We start from the raw sequence: 25,847 nt of genomic DNA, 5'->3' as shown, positions 1-25,847 counted from the left end.
TCCTATAGGCACAGGCTGTCAAAGAAATTAGACTCTAAGCAAGAAAAGAAATGGGGATGCTAACCCAATTCAATTTCGTGAACACTGAGTAACTGCTCTGTGAAGAACGCTGTTTCAATTCTCAGAACTAAAGAAGGCATATTTCCTGCTCCCAAGGAGTTTAAACCATAGTTACATAAATATGCAAAATATAATTCCAAACATTCATGATATGCTTGTTATCAAGTTAAATATATTGAGTTCTATGAGCTGTATCATAATGAATATAGTCTTAAAAGACCAGCTGGGTGCAGTGGCTCACGCCTGTAATCCCAACACTTTGGGAAGCCAAGGCTGGCGGATCTCGAAGTCAGGAGATCAAGACCACTCTGGATAGCATGGTGAAACCCAGTCTCTACCAAAAATACAAAGATTAGGCAGGCCTGGTGGCAGGCGCCTGTAGTACCAGTTACTCAGGAGGCTGAGGAAGGAGAATTGCTTGAAACCAGGGAGGTGGAGGTTGCGATGAGCAAGATTGTGCCACTGCACTGCAGCCAGGGCAACAGAGCGAGACTCTGTCTTAAAAAACCAACCAACCAACCAACCCAAGACCAAAATAAAATACCTCAGCCTGGGTCATTATTAAACAAATTTGACTTTTCTGAAGTACTAAGAGACCAAGATTATCCCATGGTGATATGACATCAATTTGAAGGTGCCCTTCTTGATGAGTTGTGTAAATTAAGTGAAGTATGCATGTATAAAAGGCATTTAATTCACTCTATGGAATCATGCATTTAATTCATTCTATGGAATCATGTTCAAGATATCATACCGGATTTAACAATAATGCCTCTCACACGGAATAGCATTTTACAGTTATGAAACTCTTTGGCTTATTCCGTCTCACCTGAAGCTCACAGCTTCTTTCTGAGTTAGATGAAGTTAGTCACTTTTGGAGAAGCATAAACAGAGGTCCAAAGACGATTACTTGGTAGGCAGCAAGGCGGCTATGGTCTGAATGTTTGTCCCCACCCTGGATCCATACAATGAAACAGAATCATCAATGTGATTAGGAGGTGGGGCCTTTGCGAGGACATTAGGTCATGATGGTAAAGCCTTATAAATGCGATAATAAAGAGGTCCCACAGAACCGCCTTGCTGCTTCACCATGTGAGGATGCTGTGAACCAGAGAGCAAGCCTCCAAAACTGCGAGAAATCCATTTTTGTTGCTTATAAGCCACCCGGACTAGGGTATTTTCTTACGGCAGCCCAAACAAAAACAATGGGCTGTCAAATGACTGTGTAAGTTTGAGCAAATTACTTAACCTTGATATGTCTGTTTCCTTATATTAAAAAGTTAGGTCAATATAGTGGTATCAATATTAAAAGTCATATACAAGAAAGACATTATTTAGCTCTCTTCCGGACCAAAGTGAATACAAACACACAGGGTGCAGTACTCACACAGTTTAAAGCAACGTGTGTTTCCTGGAGTTGTACAACACTGTGGCATTATAGAATAAAGCTTTAAAACAAAAATATGAACATTCATCATTTTATAAGTTCAATGTTCATAGAATGATAAATCCAATCAGGCTGATTTTTTTCTTCTAATGCCCTTTGAAAATTGGACCCCAAACCCTTAAACTTGTGCCAATAGGTTTAAGGTGCCACTAGGCAATAGTGCCAATAGGTGTCAATTGGCAATCCAGCACTTTGGGAGGCTGAGGCAGGAGGATGCCTGAGCCCGGGAGGTGGAGGTTGCAATGAGCCGAGATCGCACCACTGCACACTCACATACCAAAAAATTTTGATGAAAAAAAAAAAAAGGCCATTTATTTCCTTCCGTATGCGTCAACACGGAACACGGCCAGGAAACCAGGCCCCAGGGCTCCCACCACGTGCAGGCTGGCGTGGGGTGGCGGGCAGGGGCGCGAGAGCGGCCCGGAACGTGCCCACGGCGCCCCGCCCCCGGCCCCCCCGCGCCCAGCCGCCCCGCCCCCAGCCGCCCCGCCCCCGGCCCCCGCGCGCCCAGCCGCCCCGCCCCCAACACCGCGCGCCCAGCCGCCCCGCCCCCAGCCGCCGCGAGCCCCGAGCCGCCGAGCGCCCAGCCGCCCCGCCCGCAGCCCCCGCGCGCCCCGAGCCGCCGCGCGCCCAGCCGCCCCGCCCCCAGCCCCCGCGCGCCCCGAGCCGCCGCGCGCCCAGCCGCCCCGCCCCCAGCCCCGCGCGCCCAGCCGCCCCGCCCCCAGCCGCCCCGTCCCCGGCCCCGCGCGCCCAGCCGCCCCGCCCCCATCACCGCGCGCCCAGCCGCCCCGCCCCCAGCCGCGCGCGCCGAGCCGCCCCGCCCCAGCCGCCGCGCGCCCAGCCGCCCCGCCCCCGGCCCCCGCGCGCCCAGCCGCCCCGCCCCCAGCCCCGCGCGCCTAGTCGCCCCGCCCCCGGTCGCCGCGCGCCCCGAGCCGCCCCGCCCCCAGCCCCCGCGCGCCCAGCCGCCCCGCCCCCGACCGCCGCGCGCCCAGCCGCCCCGCCCCCGCCCTCCGCGCGCCCAGGCGCCCCGCCCCCGGCCTCCGCCCGCCCTGCCGCCCCGCCCCCGCCCTCCGCGCGCCCAGCCGCCCCGCCCCCGGCCTCCGCCCGCCCTGCCGCCCCGCCCCCGCCCTCCGCGCGCCCAGCCGCCCCGCCCCCGGCCTCCGCCCGCCCAGCCGCCCCGCCCCCGGCCTCCGCGCGCCCAGCCGCCCCGCCCCCGGCCTCCGCGCGCCCAGCCGCCCCGCCCCCGCCCTCCGCGCGCCCAGCCGCCCCGCCCCCGGCCTCCGCGCGCCCAGCCGCCCCGCCCCCGACCGCCGCGCGCCGCGCCGTCGCACAGTGGGCTCGGGGCCGCGCGCAACAGGCCGTGCCGGGTGAGTGAGGCGCTCTCGTTGGCAGCGCTGCGCGCGGACAGGCCGTGCCGTGCGAGATTCCGCGGGGCGCGCGCCGCTGCCTTAGGCACCAGGGCCAGGGTGCGGGTCTGGGGGACCTGCGGGACCGGCTGGAAGCCTCGGAGGCCGGCGCTGTGGTTGCGGGCCGCGGACGCGCGCCCGGGCGCCCCATCCCCCGGAGACCTGGTTGGGGTGGGTGCGGCCGGGTAGGGGTAGGGTAGCGGAAGCCTTGGGCACAGAGGGTCGCACGAGTGCCCTGCTAATGGTCCCTAGGCCGGTGACGAGCGCACGCAAAGTCTGGAGGCTTAGCACGGAGGGTGCTGCCGGCCTCCGCCCGGTGGCGGCAGAACCGCCTGTGCGAGCGCGGCCTCCACGTGGGCCGCGCCGCCGGCCGTGAGATCGGGCCTAGCAGACGCCCTTTACCGCTGGGAAACCTGGGGTTCCGGTGTGTGGGAGGAAAGGAAGCTGCGTTACATCCATGCTTTCAACTCATTTACCAGCAAATAATTCCACCGTGATTGGCCGGCAGCTGGGTCGTCCAGCAGGTTACTGAGACCAGGGTATTCACAGTTTCAGGAAGGGTAGACGGAGGAAGAGGATCTGATCTCACCACTCATTGGCTGTAAATTTGGTGCCTCAGTAAATTTCATTTCACTGGGCTCGTCTTTGAGCGGAGGAACCTGATTTACCCAGCTTATTCCGCTGGTACTGGTTTTTGCCTCCTGGACATCAAGCTTTGTAACCTCATGGTCACCAAAATACATTGAGGTACAGTCCGTTTCCTCTCTAAAATAAAAACATAACAGCTGATCACCCCTTTATGTCAATAGGAGAACCAGTTTTCCCTCTCCGGATTAGCATATCTCTGAGCCAAAAAGAAATGTTTTAAGGTCAGCCTAGGTAACCTTGTTCCAAGCAGTATATAATTTCTGACAGCCGTGTGTGTTTAACTGAGCTGCGTTTGACTCTTGTCCTTCATTAGTGGGCCTGTAATTCATCTAGAGAGCGTATTATGTTAATGCGGCTTTCTGGGCCCCAGCCATCAGAAGTGGCAATCCAGTGGGCTTGATAAGGGACCCAGAAATTTGCATGCTGGCAACCTTGCTAGTAACTCTAAACTACATTCTGTAAAACACTGCCCAGGGGATGTAGACGCTCATACTTCCCTCCCTGCTTGAGTAATAACTACTGATGTCTAAAGCGCCTTTTAGCTCTTTCGATACTGTTGAATCCTGAAGTGACAGCTGCCATCAGAAAACTAATCCCTACTGCACAAGCCATCTGTTTTCTCCGTAACTGTTTTGTGTAAGGCCTTTGTGATCTGTCTCCAAAATTGTATGCAGACAAAAGATGCAAACGTGAAAAATTCAGCACACATTTCTTGAGGCCCTCCTACTTCCCACACCTTGCTTGCTTCCGGGGATATGCAAATCCCTTCCTTCAAGAACTTCCTTATGTCTTCGTGTCCTCAAATGTTATAGAAAACAGCTTAGGATAACTTACAAATATAGTGACTATCTGTTGCCCGTAGTATGGTTGTCAACACTGATTTTTCTTATAGGGTTTATCTGTGGGTAGTCACCAAAGTGTGAACCACAAATCTTTTAATCTTTTTTACATTTTAATGCTTACAGTCAACTCAAATGGAAAACAGTTGCTTTTCAAAAACTTTCTGTTACTTTATAGAAATATTTACTCTTATTAGGGTGGGCTCTGAGGTTTACGGGCAAGCTTGTGTTGGCTCTACTCTTCTAGATATTTTTGGATTCTAAGATATGTGATTTACTTTTTGCTGTTTCTGAAATTGTGATATGTACCTTAGTATTTTATATGTTTAATGTGGTAGGATGCTTCATCTCTTCTCCCCTCTGCTCTAGAAAGCTGTTAAAAGCAATGGTTGTCTTACAGTGTGAGTGGTGTGAGAATCAGAGAAATAGTGTGTTTGCCCAGAAACCTCTAAGCTAGGCTCCAATTAACTGAGCCTCAAATCATTTCAACATGAACACAGAGAAAGAAATGGTGTAACTTTTGGCAGTATGGGTAGTGAAATTTATATTCTAACGAAGGCAATTGTTATGCAGTATTGAGGTTTATTTTGTTAGTGATCGTAGATGGGAAAGATTCTTTAACTGATTTTATTTTGGCTTAAGTGCTTTGCATTCTTTGCTTAGCCAGGTTTTCTGGTGAATGTGTTTATACTGCATTCATATATTATGCTTGAAACAAGCTTTTGGTTTTCATCTTCCTGCTGCTTAAATTTTAAACTGCCCAATTGTGAGAGATTAATGTTTGGATGAATATAAAATTACTCTATAGGGTGCCTTTAGTAATACAAACCTAATAAGCCAATCTAAGTTTTTAAAAATTAAACGTGAGCAGTGGGCTGTGGTCCCCAAGACCGTCCTTAGTTCAGCAATTTGCTAGGAGGACTCTGCTGATTTATGACAGGGAAGGGACACCGGGGAAAGGACTTCCAGCAAAGAGAAGAGGCACGTGGGGGAAGCTTGGGGGAGACCAAGTGCGAGGCTCTAGGTCTTCCGGCGGTTGCACTGGCTGTGCTCAGTTGCTTCAGCCACTGGTTGTCTTGACGCTTGTGAAATGTTGCCGACCAGGGGAGCTGGTTAGAGGCTCAGTGCCCAGGGCTTTTACTTGGGGCTGGTCACTTAGGCCACCTCTACCTGGCACATTTCGGCGTTTCCAGACTCCCAGAAGGAGAGCAGGTATTGGTATAAACTGAAATGATTGTACGTTTTAGGTATCATGAGCCACTCCTGTCAGTTAACGGTAGTGGAAACTCCCAAGATCCTTTTTTTTAATTATTATTATTTTTTATTATTGCATTTTAGGTTTTGGGGTACATGTGAAGAACATGCAAGATTGTTGCATAGGTATACACGTGGCAGTGTGGTTTGCTGCCTGCCTCCCCATCACCCGTATCTGGCATTTCTCCCCATGCTATCTCTCCCCACCTCCCCACCCCCCCATTTCCCCCCAACAGACCCCAGTGTGTGACGCTCCCCTCCCTGTGTCCATGTGTTCTCATTGTTCAACACCCGCCTATGAGTGAGAACATGTGGTGTTTGATTTTCTGCTCTTGTGTCAGTTTGCTGAGAATGATGGTTTCCAGGTTCATCCATGTCCCTGCAAAGGACACGAACTCATCGTTTTTGATGGCTGCATAATATTCCATGGTGTATATGTGCCACATTTTCCCTGTCCAGTCTATCATTGATGGGCATTTGGGTTGGTTCCAGGTCTTTGCTATTGTGAACAGTGCTGCAATGAACATTCGTGTGCACGTGTCCTTGTAGTAGAATGATTTATAATCCTTTGGGTATATACCCAGTAATGGGATTGCTAGGTCAAATGGAATTTCTATTTCTAGGTCCTTGAGGAATCACCACACTGTCTTCCACAATGGTTGAACTAATTTACACTCCCACTAGCAGTGTAAAAGTGTTTCTATTTCTCCACATCCTCTCCAGCATCTGTTGTCTCCAGATTTTTTAATGATCGCCATTCTAACTGGCATGAGATGGTATCTCAATGTAGTTTTGATTTGCATTTCTCTGATGACCAGTGATGATGAACGCTTTTTCATAAATTTGTTGGCCTCATGTATGTCGTCTTTTGTAAAGTGTCTGTTCATATCCTTTGCACACTTTTGAATGGGTTTGTTTGATTTTTTTTCTTGTAAATCTGTTATAGTTCTTTGTAAATTCTCGATATCAGCTCTTTGTCAGATGGGTAGATTGCAAAAATTTTTTCCCATTCTGTTGGTTGCCGATTCACTCTACTGACTGTTTCTTTTGCCGTGCAGAAGCTGTGGAGTTGATTAGGTCCCATTTGTCTATTTTGGCTTTTGTTGCCAATGCATTTGGTGTTTTGGTCATGAAGTCCTTGCCTACACCTATGTCCTGAATGGTTTTGCCTAGATTTTCTTTTAGGGTTTTTATGGTGTTAGGTCTTATGTTTAAGTCTTTAATCCATCTGGAGTTAATTTTAGTGTAAGGTGTCAGGAAGGGGTCCAGTTTCTGCTTTCTGCACATGGCTAACCAGTTTTCCCAATACCATTTATTAAACAGGGAATCCTTTCCCCATTGCTTGTTTTTGTGAGGGGTTTGTCAAAGATCAGATGGTTGTAGATATGTTGTGTTGCTTCCGAGGCCTCTGTTCTGTTCCATTGGTCTATATCTCTGTTTTGGTACCAGTACCATGCTGTTTTGATTACTGCAGCCTTGTAGTATAGTTTGAAGTCCGGTAGTGTGATGCTTCCCGCTTTGTTCTTTTTGCTTAGAATTGACTTGGCTATGCGGGCTCTCTTTTGGTTCCATGTGAAGTTTAAGGTGTTTTTTTCCAGTTCTGTGAAGAAGGTCATTGGTAGCTTGATGGGAATAGCGTTGAATCTGTAAATTACTTTGGGCAGTATGGCCATTTTCACGATGTTGATCCTTCCTAACCATGAACATGGAATGTTTCTCCATCTGTTTGTATCCTCTCTTATTTCGTTGAGCAATGGTTTGTAGTTCTCCTTGAAGAGGTCCTTTATGTTCCTCGTTAGTTGTATTCCTAGGTACTTTATTCTCTTTGTAGCAATTGTGAATGGCAGTTCGTTCTTGATTTGGTTCTCTTTAAGTCTGTTACTGATGTATAGGAATGCTTGTGATTTTTGCACATTGATTTTGTGTCCTGAGACTTTGCTGAAGTTGCTTATCAGTTTCAGGAGATTTTGGGCTGAGACGATGGGGTCTTCTAGATATACGATCATGTCGTCTGCAAATAGACACAATTTGACTTCCTCCTTTCCTATTTGAATACCCTTTATTTCTTTTTCTTGCCTGATTGCTCTGGCTGGAACTTCCAGTACTATATTGAATAGGAGTGGGGAGAGAGGGCATCCTTGTCTAGTGCCAGATTTCAAAGGGCATGCTTCCAGTTTTTGCCCATTCAGTATGATTATTGGCTGTTGGTTTGTCGTAAATAGCTTTTATTATTTTGAGATGCGTTCCGTCAATACCTAGTTTATTGAGGGTTTTTAGCATAAAGTGCTGTTGAATTTTGTCAAAGGCCTTCTCTGCATCGATTGAGATAATCGTGTGGCTTTTGTCTTTGGTTCTGTTTATGTGGTGAATTACGTTTATAGACTTGCGTGTGTTGAGCCAGCCTTGCATCCCCGGGATGAAGCCTACTTGATCATGGTGGATAAGCTTTTTGATGTGCTGTTGCAGTCGGCTTGCCAGTATTTTATTGAAGATTTTTGCATCTGTGAAACTCCCAAGATCTTAAGTTCTCAGACGTTGGCTACCAGCTGCCCTTTCAAAAGGCCTCTGTGGGACCGCCTCTGCATATGCAATGCTCCCTCCCGAATCCATTTCCTATCTGTTTGTGTTTCTGCAGACAGGAAACATCACTTCAGAGTTCCATGTACTAGCAATGCTGTGTCTCCACGAAGGCTTAATTCTTTCATGGAGAATTCAAGCTGGTCTGTTTCACTTAAAGGAAAAATTTTCAGAAAATTTGTCTTAACATACCACCCATCCTGAACACTAAAGTTTATTTTTTCTCCAAGTGTAAAGCTTTACACCTCTTCTGTAGGATTTTAGTATCAATTTGTATTTTCCACCATGTCCTATGTTTCCTTATCAAAAGCACTTGGTCTTTTGAAGGAACTGAGCTATTTAGAGAGTTTGATATTTTGACATTTCCTTTCTTTGTTTAGTTTACATCTGGGTTTCATTCTAAAATTCTTTTATAAGTTGCAACACATCACACAGTATGTGACACATGGTTCAGGAAGCTTACTTCCCAGGCCAGAACACTGATTCCACGTAGTCTACAGCATAGCTGAAATACCGCTTCGTTATAATGACCAAAGAGCAGAAAACAGTATTTTTGCAATTCTGATAACTCGCCAAGGTAGGAAACTATACCACTTATAAATAACAAGTCTTTGAGGAATTTTGGTTTTTATAAGTACAATCCTTCTTAGCCTTTTCCGGGGGTAAGGACTCCTTTAAGAATCTGTTGAAAGCAATGGAGACCCTTCCCAGGGGGAAATGAATGAGCTAGCATTTTGCAGTCTCGGGAAATTTAAATAATTTGAATTACAGTTCTTGGAAACAGATGAGGGAGACCTGCTTTATAAGTATCAATAGTTGTGGTTTGGAAGCAGTTCTGAGGGAGCTTTGCAAGGTTTGGCCACGTGACTTCTGCCACTTAGCAGTGTCCGCAGCAGAAGCATCACCTGGGAGCCTGTTAGAAATGCAGAATCTCGGGGTGCAGTGGCCCACGCCTGTAATCCCAGCACTTTGGGAGGCCGAGGCGGGTGGATCACAGGTCAGGAGATCGAGACCATCCTGGCCAACATGGTGAAACCCCATCTCTACTAAAAATACAAAAAATTAGCTGGGCGTGGTGGCGCACACCTGTAGTCCCAGCTACTCGAGAGGGTGAGGCAGAATTGCTTGAACCTAGGAGGCGGAGATTACAGTGAGCTGAGATCGCACCATTGCACTCCAGCCTGAGTGACAGTGCGAGACTCTGTCTCTCCGCTCCACCTTGAAGGTAGTGAATCATAACCTGAATCATAATCATTGAGATGCTCAGGCGTTCTGTGTGCATCTTAAAGAAGTGCTGTTAGAGGTTAATGATACTGGTATTATTTAATATCTTATTTCAGTTAAAAATTTAGTTTTTTCAAGACTTTAGATATAACTACTTTTAGCCTTCACTTTTTAGCCTTTAGGGTTTTTGTTTGTTTCTTTAAATGAAGGGGAGTTTCTGATCAAAGTGGCGGCTTTCAGGAATAAGCTCAGAGCTGGGAGTGAGGAGGTTCAGGTGGTTAGTAAAGAAGCAGGAGAAGGCAGTGGCCTGCTCCAGCCACCTGGTGGCACCGTGGGTCCAGGGCTCCTTGGTTGACCTGCGCAGCAGGTGGGTGGTGCTGTGGGGAGGAGCACCTGGCAGTGCGTGGCTGTTAGCTGTTCTCTAGTCAATTGTTTGTAACTCAGAGTACATCTAATTAGATGTGGGCCCTGATGCTGATGGGAGCCAAATCCAAGACACTTGATTTTGCCGTGTCAATGGCCACAGGCTAAACCGACTAGGAACTGCTGAGACAGCTGAATAGTTTTGTCTAAGATAATTATACTGCCTAATAAATAATGAATACCATGACATAGTGCTTGTGTAAAAGGAAAACACATTTTTTCTTTAGACGAATATGTCATCTGAGTGGTAGTTGAGGCTGAATCATATCCTAGAAGAAATGGCATTGGCTTAAGGCCGTCTCCTATCCTGGGGGAAGTAGCTTTGACCTATGAAGAGTTCTCATGAGGTGTCATGGTCATTCAGCTGTGTGTGGGGGTGATCCACTAACACCAATGCTGACACGCCTTGTAAACCTAACCATGTGTGTTTTGTTCTTTTGATAGGTTTGCATTTCCTTACTGCTTTATCTTGAAGACAGAACAATGCCAAAGAAAGCAAAGGCTGCCGGGAGTAGGAAGGAAGAGGGGCCAGTTCCCTGTAAGCAGATGAAAGTAGAAGCAGCTGGGGCGCCTTCAGCTTTAAACTTCGACAGTCCCAGTAGTCTGTTTGAAAGTTTAATCTCACCCATCAAGACAGAGACTTTTTTCAAGGAATTCTGGGAGCAGAAGCCCCTTCTCATTCAGAGAGATGACCCTGCACTGGCCGCATACTACGGGTCCCTGTTCAAGCTAACAGATCTGAAGAGTCTGTGCAGCCGAGGGATGTACTATGGAAGAGACGTGAATGTCTGCCGGTGTGTCAGTGGGAAGAAGAAGGTTTTAAATAAAGATGGCAAAGCACACTTTCTTCAGCTGAGAAAAGATTTTGATCAGAAAAGGGCAACGATTCAGTTTCACCAACCTCAGAGATTTAAGGTAACTAGTTTCCCCACTGCAGAATCCTCATACAATTTAAAGTACTAGCATTTGGCCACAGATCAACTCAAGGGTGAATATGTAGTTTGATGATGGTTAGGCTCCTGCCAGTTTGAGAAGGAGTGGCACCTCTTTGATCTAAATGCATTCTAACTAGGGTTAAGAGTATGTGTTATGTTTTGGTTAAACTGTTAGAAACTGCAACGACTCAGGGTAGACATTCTTGGGTGTCATCAGGCTGTAAAAACAATTATATTGCAAGTTTCTCAAGTTATTAAAGTTGCATTACAACGGCAGAAGTATGTTCTGTGAGCCAGTTTATGTTTTTCTGTATGATGGACATTTCTATTTGGTTTGTCACATCACTATAATTTAAGGCATGATAGCCTCAAGGTGACCATTTTTCCCAAAGTTGCCTCCCTTTACTGCCTACATCTAAATAGAGCCTTCAGAGCCATGACCGGATCACGGACTAGATGCAAGTTCAATAAAGAGACTTCACCCTTAATTACACCCAAATGGATGGCTTAAAGGTACAGGGTGCTGGAACTGTTCCTGGTAAGGCTTCGTTGATGGAGGAAATCTTTGCTTTGTGAATGGAGAGGACTGACAAATATTTTTTTTTTTTCTATATCAGGGATTGACATTTGGGAAATAATTTGCCTCTTCCATGCTTGGTTTCTATATTTATAAAATGCAGATTTAGTATGAGCTAATCTGTTTTCCTCAAGGTTTGAGATCTGTATCTTATCTCACAACAGAGGGCCCAGAACAGGTGAGGGCTGTTCTGAATTTTAGATAAACTTTTATTTCCGTTCAGAAACCCCCTTAATCCTTTGTTAAATCAAAATGGCAGCATGGGAGGAGAAAGAGAGGGCTTTATGCGGCTCTTTATTGAGAGGAATGGATTCTAGCATCATTGATGGCTTCTAGGGCTCTGTCATCAGTTACCAATAGTGTTTCCAGTGATTTAATTAGAGGTGGCCTGTTATATCCCACTGGGTCTTCATATGGTGAATGCCCTTCCCTTTCCTTGTCTAAAAGGTTTTGAACCTATTCATACTCTAAATGAAGTATAAGTACTCTTAGGTTTTTCATGACAAGTCCTGATTCCAGTTATTCCACAAGCAATCCAACAAAGTTGAAGTGTCCCTGAAATGCTTACCTTTTGGCCTAGGCACTCAAAAAGAATTTACAAATCATTTGTCAGACCAAGTTAGGGTTTGAATTCAGAAAATATGGATACCATCGATAAAATGCTTCTCTCTGAATTAGTCCTGGACCAAAAGTAGCACTTTTAAGAGTGGTTTTTAGAAACCTGAGAACTCTAAACATAAATGAAGTGAATTTGATTATGTGTACTTTGGTTGTAGACCAGCAGAGAGATGATATTTGGCATATGTGTGGTGTCCACTGTGGTTGTAATTTCTCTACTTTAAAATCATCTCGGCCGGGTACGGTGGCTCAAGCCTGTAATCCCAGCACTTTGGGAGTCCGAGGCGGATGGATCACAAGGTCAAGAGATCGAGACCATCCTGGTCAACATGGTGAAACCCCGTCTCTACTAAACATACAAACAATTAGCTGGGCATGGTGGCATGTGCCTATAATCCCAGCTACTCAGGAGGCTGAGGCAGGAGAATTGCCCAAACCCAGGAGGTGGAGGTTGCGGTGAGCCGAGATCGCGCCATCGCACTCCAGCCTGGGTAACAAGAGCGAAACTCCGTCTCAAAAAAAATAAAAAATAAAAAAAATCATCTCCTCCAGGGCTTTTCTCTGCTCATCCACTTCAGCCCTGCACATTCCTCGTCTGGGATTCCAGTGTCAAAGAACCTGTTTCTTTTTACCTTGTTGACTAGGCTCTGGCTGAGTTTATTAAAGCAGGAAGGATGAGCTTTCTCAGCCCAAATTCAACCCTCAGGCTAGACTAGGATGTGCCCTTTTTTAAAAGAAATCTCTACCACCATTACTGGAGAGACCTGTAAGCCATAGGAGCTCACCCTCCTACACTAGAGTCTGAGTTCTAAATACTACATTAGGAGGAGATTTGGTGTTGTGTTTCTCTAATAGCATCAGAATAGAGAAAGTCTAGAGGCAGTTTATCCCTGGCCAGGTTGAGAGACTGTTAGAGTGAATGCAGCTCTTTGTTCATTGGGTCTCAGACTGTGCACAGCTTATTAGTATAGTTAGTTTAAAAATGAATAAGGAGGTAACCAGGGAGGCATAATAAGTTGTTTTCATTTGCTTTGGGTAATCTATATATTAACAGTTCTGGTGAGAGAATTATTACAATTATTTGCATTTGGCTTAGCAGACTAGAGTTTACCAAATAATTGTATATATTTTAACTAATTATTATTATTATTATTTTTTTTTTTTTTTAAAGATGGGGTTTCACCATAATGGCCAGGCTGGTCTTGAACTCCTGACCTCAGGTGATCCACCCACTTCGGCCTCCCAAGGCCATATTGAATCTAACTGAATCCAATATGGCCACCGTGCTCGGCCATATTTTAACTTTTGAACTTTCTAATCGGTATTTGAAATTGGGCAGCTTTTGGGGACTCCATTTTCTTTTTCTTTTCTTTTCTTTTTTTGAGACTGACAGTCTTGCTCTGTGGCTTAGGCTGGAATGCAGTGGCACGATCTTGGCTCACTACAACCTCCACCTCCTGGGTTCAAGCAGTTTTCCTGCCTCAGCCTCCTGAGTAGCCGGGACTACAGGCACATGCTACCATGCCCAGCTAATTTTTTAAATTTTTTAGTGGAGATGGGGTATGACCATATTGGCCAGGCTGGTCTTGAACTTCTGACTTTGTGATCTGCTCACCTCAGCCTCCTAAAGTGCTGGGATTACATGTGTGAGCCACTGTGGCTAGCCGTAGACTCCATTTTCTATGTGAAAAAACTGGAGTTTACTGATGTGACCTTTCCATAGCTATTCCAAGCTGATAAGGGTTTCTGACTCCAAATGTAACGCATTTTCCTACCATACTTTGAAAGATGTAAAAACTGAAATTTAGTAGGGCTTTTTGTACATTTGCTTCTGCCTTTCATTAGGCATATACATGGGCTTCTGTTTTAACCATGGCCTTGAGTTTTGATTCTGAGGGGTAAGTCAATGAAGAGAGGCAGTCATAGCCAACCAGGAGAGAGACTGCCACCTTCTCCTTTATGTCAATGGAGAGAGGAGATCATAGTCAACCAGGAGAGAGACTGCCACCTTCTCCTTTAGGTTAATGGAGAGAGGCGGTCATAGCCAACCAGGAGAGAGACTTCTGCCTTCTCCTTTAGGTCAATGGAGAGAGGAGATCATAGCCAACCTGGAGAGAGACTTCCGCCTTCTCCTTTAGGTCAATGGAGAGAGGAGATCATAGCCAACCTGGAGAGAGACTTCCGCCTTCTCCTTTAGGTCAATGGAGAGAGGAGATCATAGCCAATCAGGAGAGAGACTTCCGCCTTCTCCTTTAGGTTAATGGAGAGAGGCGGTCATAGTCAACCCGGAGAGAGACTTCCGCCTTCTCCTTTAGGTCAATGGAGAGAGGAGATCATAGCCAATCAGGAGAGAGACTTCCGCCTTCTCCTTTAGGTCAATGGAGAGAGGCGTTCATAGCCAACCCGGACAGAGACTTCCACCTTCTCCTTTAGGTCAATGGAGAGAGGCGGTCATAGCCAATCAGGAGAGAGACTTCCACCTTCTCCTTTAGGTCAATGGAGAGAGGAGATCATAGCCAATCAGGAGAGAGACTTCCGCCTTCTCCTTTAGGTCAATGGAGAGAGGAGATCATAGCCAATCAGGAGAGAGACTTCCGCCTTCTCCTTTAGGTCAATGGAGAGAGGAGATCATAGCCAATCAGGAGAGAGACTTCCGCCTTCTCCTTTAGGTCAATGGAGAGAGGAGATCATAGCCAATCAGGAGAGAGACTTCCGCCTTCTTTAGGTCAATGGAGAGAGGAGATCATAGCCAATCAGGAGAGAGACTTCCGCCTTCTCCTTTAGGTCAATGGAGAGAGGCGTTCATAGCCAACCCGGACAGAGACTTTTGCCTTCTCCCTTTCATTATTCCAGGCCCTCCTTGGCCTCTCCAGATACCGAGTCCTGCGGTAAAGGAGAAGACAGGTTTCAGGAGCCTTGTTTGTGCTTGAGTCAATGTTAGTAAAGCAGTATTGCTTTTATACTGCTCTGTAATTTAAATAGGATTTGTGATAAGTTGTTTTATGCTGTTCACCACAGCATTTGAGTGTGAGTGGTAATATCTTTATCTTTAAAAATCAACAACTGAGGTCACCTTGCCTGTAATTATAACTTGATCCGAGGTAGTTTGGCTCCAGATCGCTTTCTAGTAGGCCACAGCTGGCAGATTCAGAAGCTAAAGGTCCAGGTGAAATAGAAAAATTGTGCCATTGGTAGCATTTTTAATAACCTTTAAGAAGAAAAGAGGCATATTCATTAGTTACAGATAGTTGGGAACCCTAAAACTATTTCCACAGTCCCGAAAGACCTCTCATACCATGAGAGAGAGAGAGGCCCTGGTTTTCTAGTGGTTCTAGTTACTGTATAAAAATAATTACAGAACCAGCTCCTGCTGGCCTTTCCCTGAAAAAATCAGGCTCCTTTGGAGCTCCGTTAACTCTCTGGAGCTATTCAGATAACATTAAATTATTTTTTCTGTGTTAAGTAGGAAGTCTGAGATCTGTAAATAGAGAAGCCCAGTGGTCTGTATGAGGATGTCCTTGGCTGAGTCCATGGCTCACACCTGTAATCCCAGCACTCTCCGAGGCCAAAGCAGAAGGATCACTTGAATCCAAGAGTTTAAGACCAGCCTTGGAAACAAAGTGAGACCCCCATCTCTATAAAAAAAAAAGAAAAAAGAAATAGCTAGGCATAGCGACAGGCGCCTGCAGTCCCAGCTACTTGGGAAGCTGAGGTGGGAGGATCATTTAAGCTTGGGAGGTCAAGGCTGCAGTGAGCTGTGATTGTAATCACACCACTGCACTTCCGCCTGGCTGACAGAGCAAGACCTTGTCTTAAAATGAGTATTTTTTCATATTGACCCAGTTCTTCCCAGTTCTTTCTTACTTGATATTTCTAATACAGTGGATTCTCTTTCACTCCTGTGGTAGAAGGGACTCCCAAGTTGTGGTCATTGGTTTGCTCAGCCAATATTTAAATATGTTGTAAGAGGGTGTGTGTGTCAGGCACTGTACCTTCATATGTTTAAAACTTCAGTCTCTTTGGTGTCCTTTGTAATTTGTCTTTTCATAAATGATCTGAAAGGTATGGACTCTGGAGGCATGCTGCCTGGATTTGAATCCTGACTCCATCTTTTCCTGGTTGCATGTTCTCATGCCTCAGAGTCCTCATCTATAAACTGAAGATAATGATAGTCCCCTCTTTAAACTGAAAGTAATGATCGTACCCTCTTTATGAGCAGGGTTATCACGAGGGTTGCATAATTAGTACGTGGAAAGCACTTGGAGACAGTGCCTGGCACGCAGAAAGTGCTAATATCTACATGGCCTGATTGCCCCTCCCCTTCCGCATCAGCCTCGGCAAACTCAGGCTTCTTTCTCTCTCATGGGAACATATGGGCCATTTCGAGGCCCCTCAGTCTGATGTCTGCTCTGAAGAGTTGACTGGTGGAGAGAGGGAACATTACCCAGCCTGTTATTCCTTCTCTGTAACTTGTTTCTGTGTTATCATTTATGTTCCCATTGCTTTAAATATCCATTTTGTGTAGGCAATTCGCAAGTGTAAATCTTCAGTCCTTAGTTTCTGCCAGAACTTCTGACTGACTTAAAGACGTTTCCATGGGGGGATGGTCTCAGCATCGCAAACTTAACATTCCTCATATGAAATTTCTTTTTGTCCTGAAAAGTTTTTTTTAGCAAGTCGTTCCCATCTCATTCAGTGGAAGGGGGAACTGATTGCCCAAGTCAAAAACCCAGGAGTATTTTTTTACGCCTCTGCTTTACATTGAGTCCATCAGCACGTCCTGTCTGTGCCACTGCAGAGCGCGTCCCACGCCTTTCCTGCCACCCCAGTCACTTCTCACTAGAGCTGCTGCCTGAGAAGCTTCCTCACTAGTTTCTCTGACCTCCACTCTTCTACAGTGTGTTCTTCATACAGTAGCCAGGGTGAGCTTTCAGAAATGTCAGCTGGGTTGGATCCTTCCCTGCTTCAATCCTCCTGACTCCCAGGCGCCTGCCTCCTGAGTCTCCCCTTTATCTGCTTACGTCTGTTCTATGGCGTTTCTGCCCTGGAATGGAAGATTTTTGAGGTCTCGGGTATTGGCTCTATCATTGCTTAATTTCCAGTATCTGGCATCTGTATAATAGTTGTGCACTAAAGACTTCCTAAGTGAATGACGTGCTCTTATTTCTAATACATTTTTCGCTTCCCCCCTTTCTGTTTCCTTTTCTGTAAAGGATGAGCTTTGGAGGATCCAGGAGAAGCTGGAGTGTTACTTTGGCTCCTTGGTTGGCTCGAATGTGTACATAACTCCTGCAGGATCGCAGGGCCTCCCACCGCATTATGACGATGTTGAGGTAAGAGAGGAGAAAACTGCCCCATATTGGGAAGAATGAGTTGCTTAGCCTGGTTTTGGATAGTTGTCAGGGTGAGTTCACATTATTCTCTAAAGCTCTTAGATCTGTCTTTGCTCTTTCTATACAGTGTCTGGAGATACTGATTTCATTTAGAGGAAATCCGTATCTCCAGACACTGTACAGAAGTAAATCCAAAGTAAATCCCACTAAACTGGTTTCCCACTTCGTCTCAAAGGGTGAGATGGTTTCCACCCTTACTAATTTAAACAGCCATACATTCCTTTGAAACAAGCATTTATTGAATATATCTACAGAAAAGTGTGATTGGCTTTTCCTTTAATTTAACAAAGTATGGTCTTTAATAAGGTGAGGGCACAAGCAATCCTTACATCTGCTTTCATTTTGTTCTTTTTCAGTAGCTGCCAAAATTATGTCTATATTTTCCATTTGTGAAAATCTTGGGGCAGCTTGAATGAGGGTCATGGTTTCATTTAAGCATTGGCATCTTGACAAGTATTGATTTCAGTCTGATGTGGCTTCCAAAAAAAATTTAACTGTTTGGCTTAGTAATTTTATTTTTGTACTAATATAAGGTGTAAACACAGAATTGTTAGTAAGAAGTCCACTTTTTCTCCTTTGGTAGCAATTTGACATCAATACATTTTCCCAAAATGTTATTTTTAATGTTTTTTTTTTTAATAGAATATTGAAATATCTTTGACTGAATAAAGAGTAAAAAACTTGAAGTTTTCCTACCTGCCCAGGCCCTTTCAACATTCAGGATTTAGACATTCAGTAATACCTGAAGCTTGGCTTTTCCATCGGAGATGATGGGCTTTCAGCTGTCTGATAGAAGATTTAAAGGAATGAGATAGTGGGATATAAAAGAACTCAGCGAAGCTCTAAGAAAGTGAAAAGAATAAATATCCAGTGTCAGGATTCATGATTCCCTGTTTTTAAAAATAAAATCCAGTAGTGGCAACTTTCATGTAAGTGTTGAATGACATGCATTTCTCATTTTTTATTTTTTATCCTAACCTTGTACAGTTGACCCTTGAGCAGTTTGGGGGTTAGTGGTGCCAGCACCTTGTCCAGTCAGAAATCCGCTTGCAACTTTGGACTCCCCCAAAACTTACCTACTAGTAGCCTACTGTCGGCTGGATACCTTACCGATAGCATACGTTGGTTCACACCTATTGTGTATATTATATGTGTAATATACTTCATTCTTCAATAAAGTAATCTGGAGAAAAGTTATTAAGAAAACTAGAAAGAGAAAAGACAGTACTGTGCTGTGTCAATACTGTAAGTTTCAATCATTTGTTTACAAGCTAAATCCATCTGAAATGGTGGGCAGCAATCCACAGTACACATCAAGCGATGCAACATTGTCTTCTACTGTTAGGACCTTTTTCTGCTTCTCAGGAGGACTTGCAGGAGTACTAGTGGTTCTTCCTGTGGGTCCCTCGGTGTTATTCAAGGTTTAAGGTGTTGCACTAAACGTGATGAAAAATACACCAGAACTGGGAGAGATCACTTCTTACTGTGATACCCAATGCACTGGAGAGAGGAACTGCTCACGTGGCGATAATGAGTATCACACCTGAGTTCATGCAATGGCAATAGGAGGTAGCACAAAATTATTATGGTAGTACTACAGTTAATTTTATGTAGCTATTCCATATTGCGTCTTAAGTTCGTTTACATTTCTTGACTGCAAATGGTGCCATGTATTGTCTGGAAGTATTTGTATGGGTAAGTTTTGATAAATTTTAACCTTTTATAATTTGTGTGTATTTTATGGTAGTAGATGATAGACTAGTATCTACATAGGTTTCTATATTTGATGCATTTCTGCCATTCCTAATTCTTTTGATATGTTTCATTTTTTTCAAATTGTTGCAAATCTCCCCCAAATTTTCCCGTATTTATTGAAAAAAATCAGCATATAAGCAGACCTGCACAGTTCACTCCCAGGTCGTTAGGCCAGGCGCTGTGGCTCATGCCTGCAGTCACTTTGGGAGACCGAGGCGAGAGGGTTGCTTAAAGCCAGGAGTTCGAGACCAGCCTGGGCAACAAAGTGACACCCCATCTCTAGAAAAAAGATAAAGAAATTAACTGAGTACTGTGGTGTGTGCCAGCTTCCCAGCTATGCGGGCAGCTGGGGCAAGAGGATTTTTGGAGCCCAGGAGTTTGAGAGGCTGCAGTGAGCTGTAACTGTGGCACTGCATTCCAGCCTGGGCAGCAGAAGGAGACTGTCTTTAAAAAAGAAAAAAAAAGCCTGTATTGCTCAAGGTTCACCTATAGTATTCATCTGAGCCCTTAGAGGGCTAACATTCCAGAAGCACTTTGTGAGTTGTCATGAAGCTCTCTGATGCTCCTGGGCCTTGTGGATCTCTAGGTTTTCATCCTGCAGCTGGAGGGAGAGAAACACTGGCGCCTCTACCACCCCACCGTCCCCCTGGCACGAGAGTACAGCGTGGAGGCCGAGGAAAGGATCGGCAGGCCGACGCATGAGTTTACACTGAAGGTATGTGGTGGTCATTGTGGGCACCTCATGTGGGAGGATCGTGGTTTTCTCTGTTGCTAAGACAAGTTCAGGCTCAAGGTTTGGAGTTCGTGTGATGGTCCCCGTGGGAATGTGTCCCCGGGTCTCAGGGCAGGGTGGCTCTCATTGCCATCAGCCAGCACATGCAATTTCTGAAGGTGTCTTGGTTTGCACTTGGAGAAGTGAGCTAAGGAAGTATTAAGTTCACTTCCCAAATAAGCTGTCTTCATGTACAGTTCAAGTTCAACAGGAAGAAAGAGAATTCAGTGAACCACTGACTCTAGAGGAGAAATGGAAATGCTGGCCTTGGGCAGCTTCTCCACACCAAAGACGATGGTCAGCACAGGGCTGGAAGTTGCTTAGGCAGAACATAGCCATGGATCCCTTAGTTTTGTAGTTATTCAAATTCCAGTGTGACTTATTTTTATTCTGGTTATATGGCAGACTGTCTCTGTACCTGGCCACATACAGTTATCAGAACAGTAGTAATCAGGAAGGCTCTGAGGATTCCTTCTTCGGGGATTCTGGTGGCTTGATCATGTGCAAGTTCCTTGACATCTTGCTGCTGAGAAAATCTGTCTTTGAGCAGTGAACCTCGATGGGAACGTAGCCAATCCCCGGTGGGAGAGGTCGTCGAGGAAAACCGTAGGGGGATAGGAGTAGTTTCGTAATTCAATCTTATATTCTTTCTTAAAACATGTAATTTAATTTCCTTTAGCAATAAAACAATAGTTATTTTCAACCATTCTAAAGAATCTACCAACCCAACACATCTGCATATACTTATTGTTTTTCTTGTGTCTCAAAGTTGTAATTAGTCTGTTTCTTACTCAATGCTTTGTGTGTTTTTGGATTTTAAAATCCTTGCCTGCTTCCTAGTAACCAAGGGAAGCAAACTCGCTTTTTAAGGTGGGTGACTGTATTATCGGAGACTCAAATAAACAACAGTAAAGGTAACCTTACTGGTTTTTATACTTTTAGTCAGTGGTCATGAAACTATGGCCCATGGGCCAGAAAATCTGGCCTGCTGCCTGTTTTTGTAAATAGTTTATTGGAACACAGCCACTCCCATTCTTTAACGTACTGTGTTGATGCTACCCCAGCTGAGCGGACTGGTTGCCACAGAGATCACATGGCCCACAAACCAAAATTATGTGTTGTTTTTACGTTTGGCTCTTCACAGAGTCTGCCAGCTTCTGCTTTTGTTGGTTTGTAGAGATTCATGGTTGGTTATCTTTAAAGACTAAGCCATGTATGGTCTCGGAGGTCAGGGCCGAGATACTCAGGCTGATGAGCTGGCTACTTGCTCTGCCGGAGAAGGTCAGGCTTCACGGTGGCCTTTAAGTGTACAGGATGTGGACTCTTCATATTGTTGCCACGCCCACTAAATACTCCGTGGACACATAGTTCATAAGAGACGCCCTGAATCTCCTGGAAGGAGAAAGACCGTGTTGTGCAGGGTTGTTGAAGTGTGTATGGGTATGCACGTGTGAGCTTGTACCCAGCGGGCCTCTTGAGCGAAATCTTGTTTCAGTGCCCAAAGATGAAATGGACTTCGTGGCTGTGGCGGAGGGCAGGGCGGTGGTGGGCATGGGAGAGTGACGGTGGGGATCCCGGAGCCCTTATCTGCCTCTTTCCTTTACACCGGTGGCGTCCTGTGCAGGTCATCTGCAGACCCAGGCTCTCAGGATGAGATCACTCCTGTGATGGAAGCTCCGCTCTGTGGCTCAGGGATCTGACAGATCTGAGTTTGGATTCAACCACTTCTTAGCCACATGTCTTTGGTCAAGTCATTCATCCCAGTCCCAGTTTCCTCTTTATTAAAATGGAGATCATGATATTTACCTTGCAGGCTATGAGGGTTGAACCATATTATTTTGGTGCCTCCTTTAAAATAAAATTCTTTAGAGGAAATATCTGTATGTCTGTCTTAGTTTTGCCATTGCTACTTGTCAAATGACCACAAACTCAGTGGTTTAAAACAACATAAATTCATTATCTTATGCCTCTGGAGGTCAGGAGTCTAAAGGGTCTCACTCGGGTGGCTGTACCGCATTCTTTCAGAAGGCTGCAGGGGAGAATGTTTACTTGCCTCTTCAGCCAGGATGGCGGGGCACGTGTGTATGAAATGAATGAAACACAGCCATGTGCCACTTGACATTTTAGTCAACAACAGACTGTGGATGTGACAGTTCTCCCATAAGGTCATAATGAAACTGAAAAATTCCTATCACGTAGCATTATCGTGGCCATTGTAAAACGTTGTAGTGCTACTCATTACTCACGTGTTTATGGTGATGCTGGTGTAAACAGCCCTACTTCTCTGCTAGTCGTATAAAAATGTACAGTGGGTCCCTCGGCTTCCACATTCATATACCATCACTGACGGACTCGCCCAGAGTGAATTCCAGTCCTATGTAGTTGTTCCACTTTTTGTTGTTTATACTGTATTTTCACTTGTCCTTGTTGAGGTACATTTAAGTACATAAACACCATGTTGTTACAGTTGTCTATTGAGTGCAGTCACGTGCTGAATAGATTTGGAGCCTGGGAGCAATAGGCTATACCATGTAATCTAGGGAGCAGGCCATCTACCTAGATTTGTAAGTACAGTTTGATGTTTGCACAGTGACAAAATTACTTTTCTCAGAACATAACCCCATTGTTAAGTGACATGTGACTGTATATGTGAGAGTGTCACTCGGGCTGGCACAGACACACTCAGTAAGTGATAGTTATAATTATCACTTGAAGTACTGTCAGTTTGCCGGCATTCAGAGGAAATTTGCAACCAGGATAGCTTTTATGAATATATATCATGATATAGTCTTGCTTTGAGGAGAATCTTAAACATTTTTTAAAAGTTGATGTTTCTTGAGCTCTTTCGCCAGGGCTCATGGTCTTAAACATTGCACTAGACTGCTGCTTGTAGCTGCAGAGAGAAGATGAGCTACCCTCAAGATTCCCTCTTTTCTCTGTGGGTAGCCGCTGTATGGAATGTTTTGGCTTTAGGGGGATTACGAAGCAGGTAGCTCCGGGCAGGAGTAATTTAGGGAGAATGTTTTAATCCACTCACTTGGAATAGGGTGGAGGAGATTCAGCTGCCCGAGAAAATGATGGATCTTTGATTACATCTGATTTTTAGTTTAAATAAGGATTGTATAGTTTTTCACCCATTCATCCCAACATTCATTGAGCCTGTGTTGAGTGCTAGGTGCTTTGCTAGGTGCTAGGTTCTGGGGAAGGCAAGATGGGCAAATACAGACCCTACCTAGAAGTACTCAGAAATTATCAGAAGGTGGGGGACTGGCAGGTAAAATAATACAGTTCAGTCACATGCCCATCATTGCCCTAAGAGCTTTGGAAGCAGCATCTCTAATCCTCAAGCTAATCCTGTGAGGTCTGGGGCTATGACCTTCATTTTACATATGAAGAAACTGAGGTTTGGGGCAGGTAAGTCCGTTGCCAGATGAGCGGCCAGTGAGCGGCAGTGTCTGTGTGACTCTAAAGGAAAGCTCCTACTCTCAACCACTGAAGCGTGCAAGCGGGAGGACGCGGGCTCCCCAGACACAGGCCGTCACCTTCCTTGACCCCTACGTCAGGGCGGGGTGGCTTCAGGTGAGTCTGGTCTCAGCTCGAGAAGGAAAAGAAAGTGACTTCCGGCACTGAGCCTCTCGTGGATTGTGGTTCACAGTGACAGGCTCACGGACACAGACACGTGAGCCCAGCATACAGACTAGATGGCAGTTTCTAGGATGGAGAACTGAGACGCAGAGTCCATACGTATCTCCTTGAAATAAAGAGGACTGACAGGGAATACTCGTTACCCACTTCTCTCCCCTTGCCTGTTCCTTCCTTTAGCCAGGTGATCTGTTGTACTTCCCCAGAGGAACCATTCATCAGGCGGACACTCCTGCGGGGCTGGCCCACTCGACGCACGTGACCATCAGCACCTACCAGAACAAGTAAGCACTGGCTCCGGGCCGCACGTGCAAGGGCGGCTCCGAGTCCTGGCCCACAGCAGCCATGTTCACGAGGGACAGGAGGGAGTCGGCCCCTGCTTCCCATGCAAACCCCAGGGTTTCTGTGTCCTTTGCTGGCTTCCACATTCCTTTAATATCCCATGTGTGTGACTGGCCCCTCCAGACTTGCTCCTGGGGACATCATGAACCTGACTCTATGTAGGACATGAGGCATTGCCCAAATAGAGAGTCCTATAGTTTGGAAACAAAGTGACTAGCTGTGGGTGTGTCAGTGTGTCAGTGATGCCAGGCTGGGGTCGGACTTCCTCTTTTGTTTAAATATGATAAAATATATATAACATAAAATACGCCATTTTTTTTTTTTTTTTTTTTTTTGGAGACGGAGTTTCGCTCTTGTTACCCAGGTTGGAGTGCAATGGCGCGATCTCGGCTCACCGTAACCTCCGCCTCCTGGGTTCAGGCAATTCTCCTGCCTCAGCCTCCTGAGTAGCTGGGATTACAGGCACGTGCCCACCTAATTTTTTTTTGTATTTTTAGTAGAGACGGGGTTTCACCGTGTTGACCAGGATGGTCTCGATCTCTTGACCTTGTGATCCACCCACCTTGAAAATACGCCATTTTTAAACATTTTGAAGCATACATAGTTTGACATTAATTACATTCACGCTCTTGTGCAACCATCACCACTGTTCATTTCTTTTTTTTTTTTTTTTTTTGAGACAGAGTTTAGCTCTTGTTACCCAGGCTGGAGTGCAATGGCGCGATCTCGGCTCACCGCAACCTCCACCTCCTGGGTTCAGGCAATTCTCCTGCCTCAGCCTCCTGAGTAGCTGGGATTACAGGCACGCGCCACCATGCCCAGCTGATTTTTTGTATTTTTAGTAGAGACGGGGTTTCACCATGTTGACCAGGATGGTCTCGATCTCTTGACCTCGTGATCCACCCGCCTCGGCCTCCCAAAGTGCTGGGATTACAGGCTTGAGCCACCGCACCTGGCCACCACTGTCCATTTCTAAAACATTTTCATTCCAACAGAAATTCTGCCCATGGAAATCTCTTGGTCTCTTAAGGGTTTCTCTTTTTACAGTCGGTGAAATTAAAGGAGGCCAGGCAGTCTGGAAGAGCGGAACTGAAATGCACATGCTGACCGCACTTCATGTTTCATTTCAGCTAGCGCCTCCTCACTGGGTGGCGGTGCTTCCCCAAAGCAGCAGCCTTGCTGGTCCAAATCATGTTTAAAACGACTACTCATGGCCAGGCGTGGTGGCTCACGTGTGTAATCCTAGCATGGTGGGAGGCCAAGGCAGGCGGATTGCTTGAGGTCAGAAGTTTGAGACCAGCCTGGCCAACATGGCGAACCCCCATTTCTACCAAAAATACAAAAATTAGCCAGAAGTGGTGGCGTGCATCTGTAATCTTAGCTACTCGGAAGGTTGAGGCAAAAGAATTGCTTGAACACGGCGGGTGGAGGTTGCACTGAGCCCAGATCATGCCACTGCACTCCAGGCTCAGCAACAGAGATACTGTCTCAGGAGAAAAGAATACTAGTCATGAACTCTTGCATTAGGCAAATACGTACTAGACATTGTGTTTGTTGCTGGGAGTTCGAGGATTGAATTGAAGGGGCTTTGAGAGAGCTTATACTTTGGAAGTGGTTGTGAGAGAAGAGATAGTGTGATACATTCTGTGGTAGGTTTGCGGAGAAGCCTTAGAGCATAGAGGAATGTATTTGGCTAAGTAGGGACGGTAGAGAAGGCTTCAGAAATGACTTGACACCAATGCTGAGTGAGTCTTAAAGGATGAGTAAGTAGGGGTGGGTCAGCAGATCCGCGGAGGAGAGGACACTCTAGGTCTAAGGGACAGCAAGTCCTCTCTTACCGTCAAGGCCAGAACTTGCAGAACAAGTTAGTAGGCATACCTCCGTTTCTTCATCGGACTTTTCGGTGTGAATTTCACCTCGGTGTTTAAAAGACAC

At 45.8% G+C, this 25,847-nt stretch overlaps 1 protein-coding gene across 8 annotated transcripts in view; it reads left to right on the top strand.

The window, feature by feature from the left end:
* The first annotated feature begins 2,810 nt into the window (after positions 1–2,810).
* The window catches only part of RIOX2 (ribosomal oxygenase 2), a 71,025-nt gene continuing 47,988 nt past the window's right edge, over positions 2,811–25,847 (top strand). For 7 of the 8 annotated variants that reach the window (XM_074389188.1, XM_074389185.1, XM_074389187.1 and 4 more), the window contains exons 1-5: positions 2,811–2,874; positions 10,323–10,793; positions 17,222–17,341; positions 19,743–19,871; positions 23,751–23,854. In XM_074389188.1, coding sequence (XP_074245289.1) covers positions 10,362–10,793; positions 17,222–17,341; positions 19,743–19,871; positions 23,751–23,854 — 785 coding nt within the window. In that variant the 5' untranslated portion in view covers positions 2,811–2,874; positions 10,323–10,361. Of the gene's footprint in view, positions 2,875–3,346; positions 3,661–10,322; positions 10,794–17,221; positions 17,342–19,742; positions 19,872–23,750; positions 23,855–25,847 lie in introns of those variants that run through there. The other variant, XM_074389184.1, reaches the window with a different exon arrangement.

Source organism: Saimiri boliviensis, chromosome 18, assembly GCF_048565385.1.
Source record: "Saimiri boliviensis isolate mSaiBol1 chromosome 18, mSaiBol1.pri, whole genome shotgun sequence".
In the NCBI taxonomy this organism is placed as follows: Eukaryota; Metazoa; Chordata; class Mammalia; order Primates; family Cebidae; genus Saimiri; species Saimiri boliviensis.
This window is presented reverse-complemented; position numbering and strand designations above follow the sequence as displayed.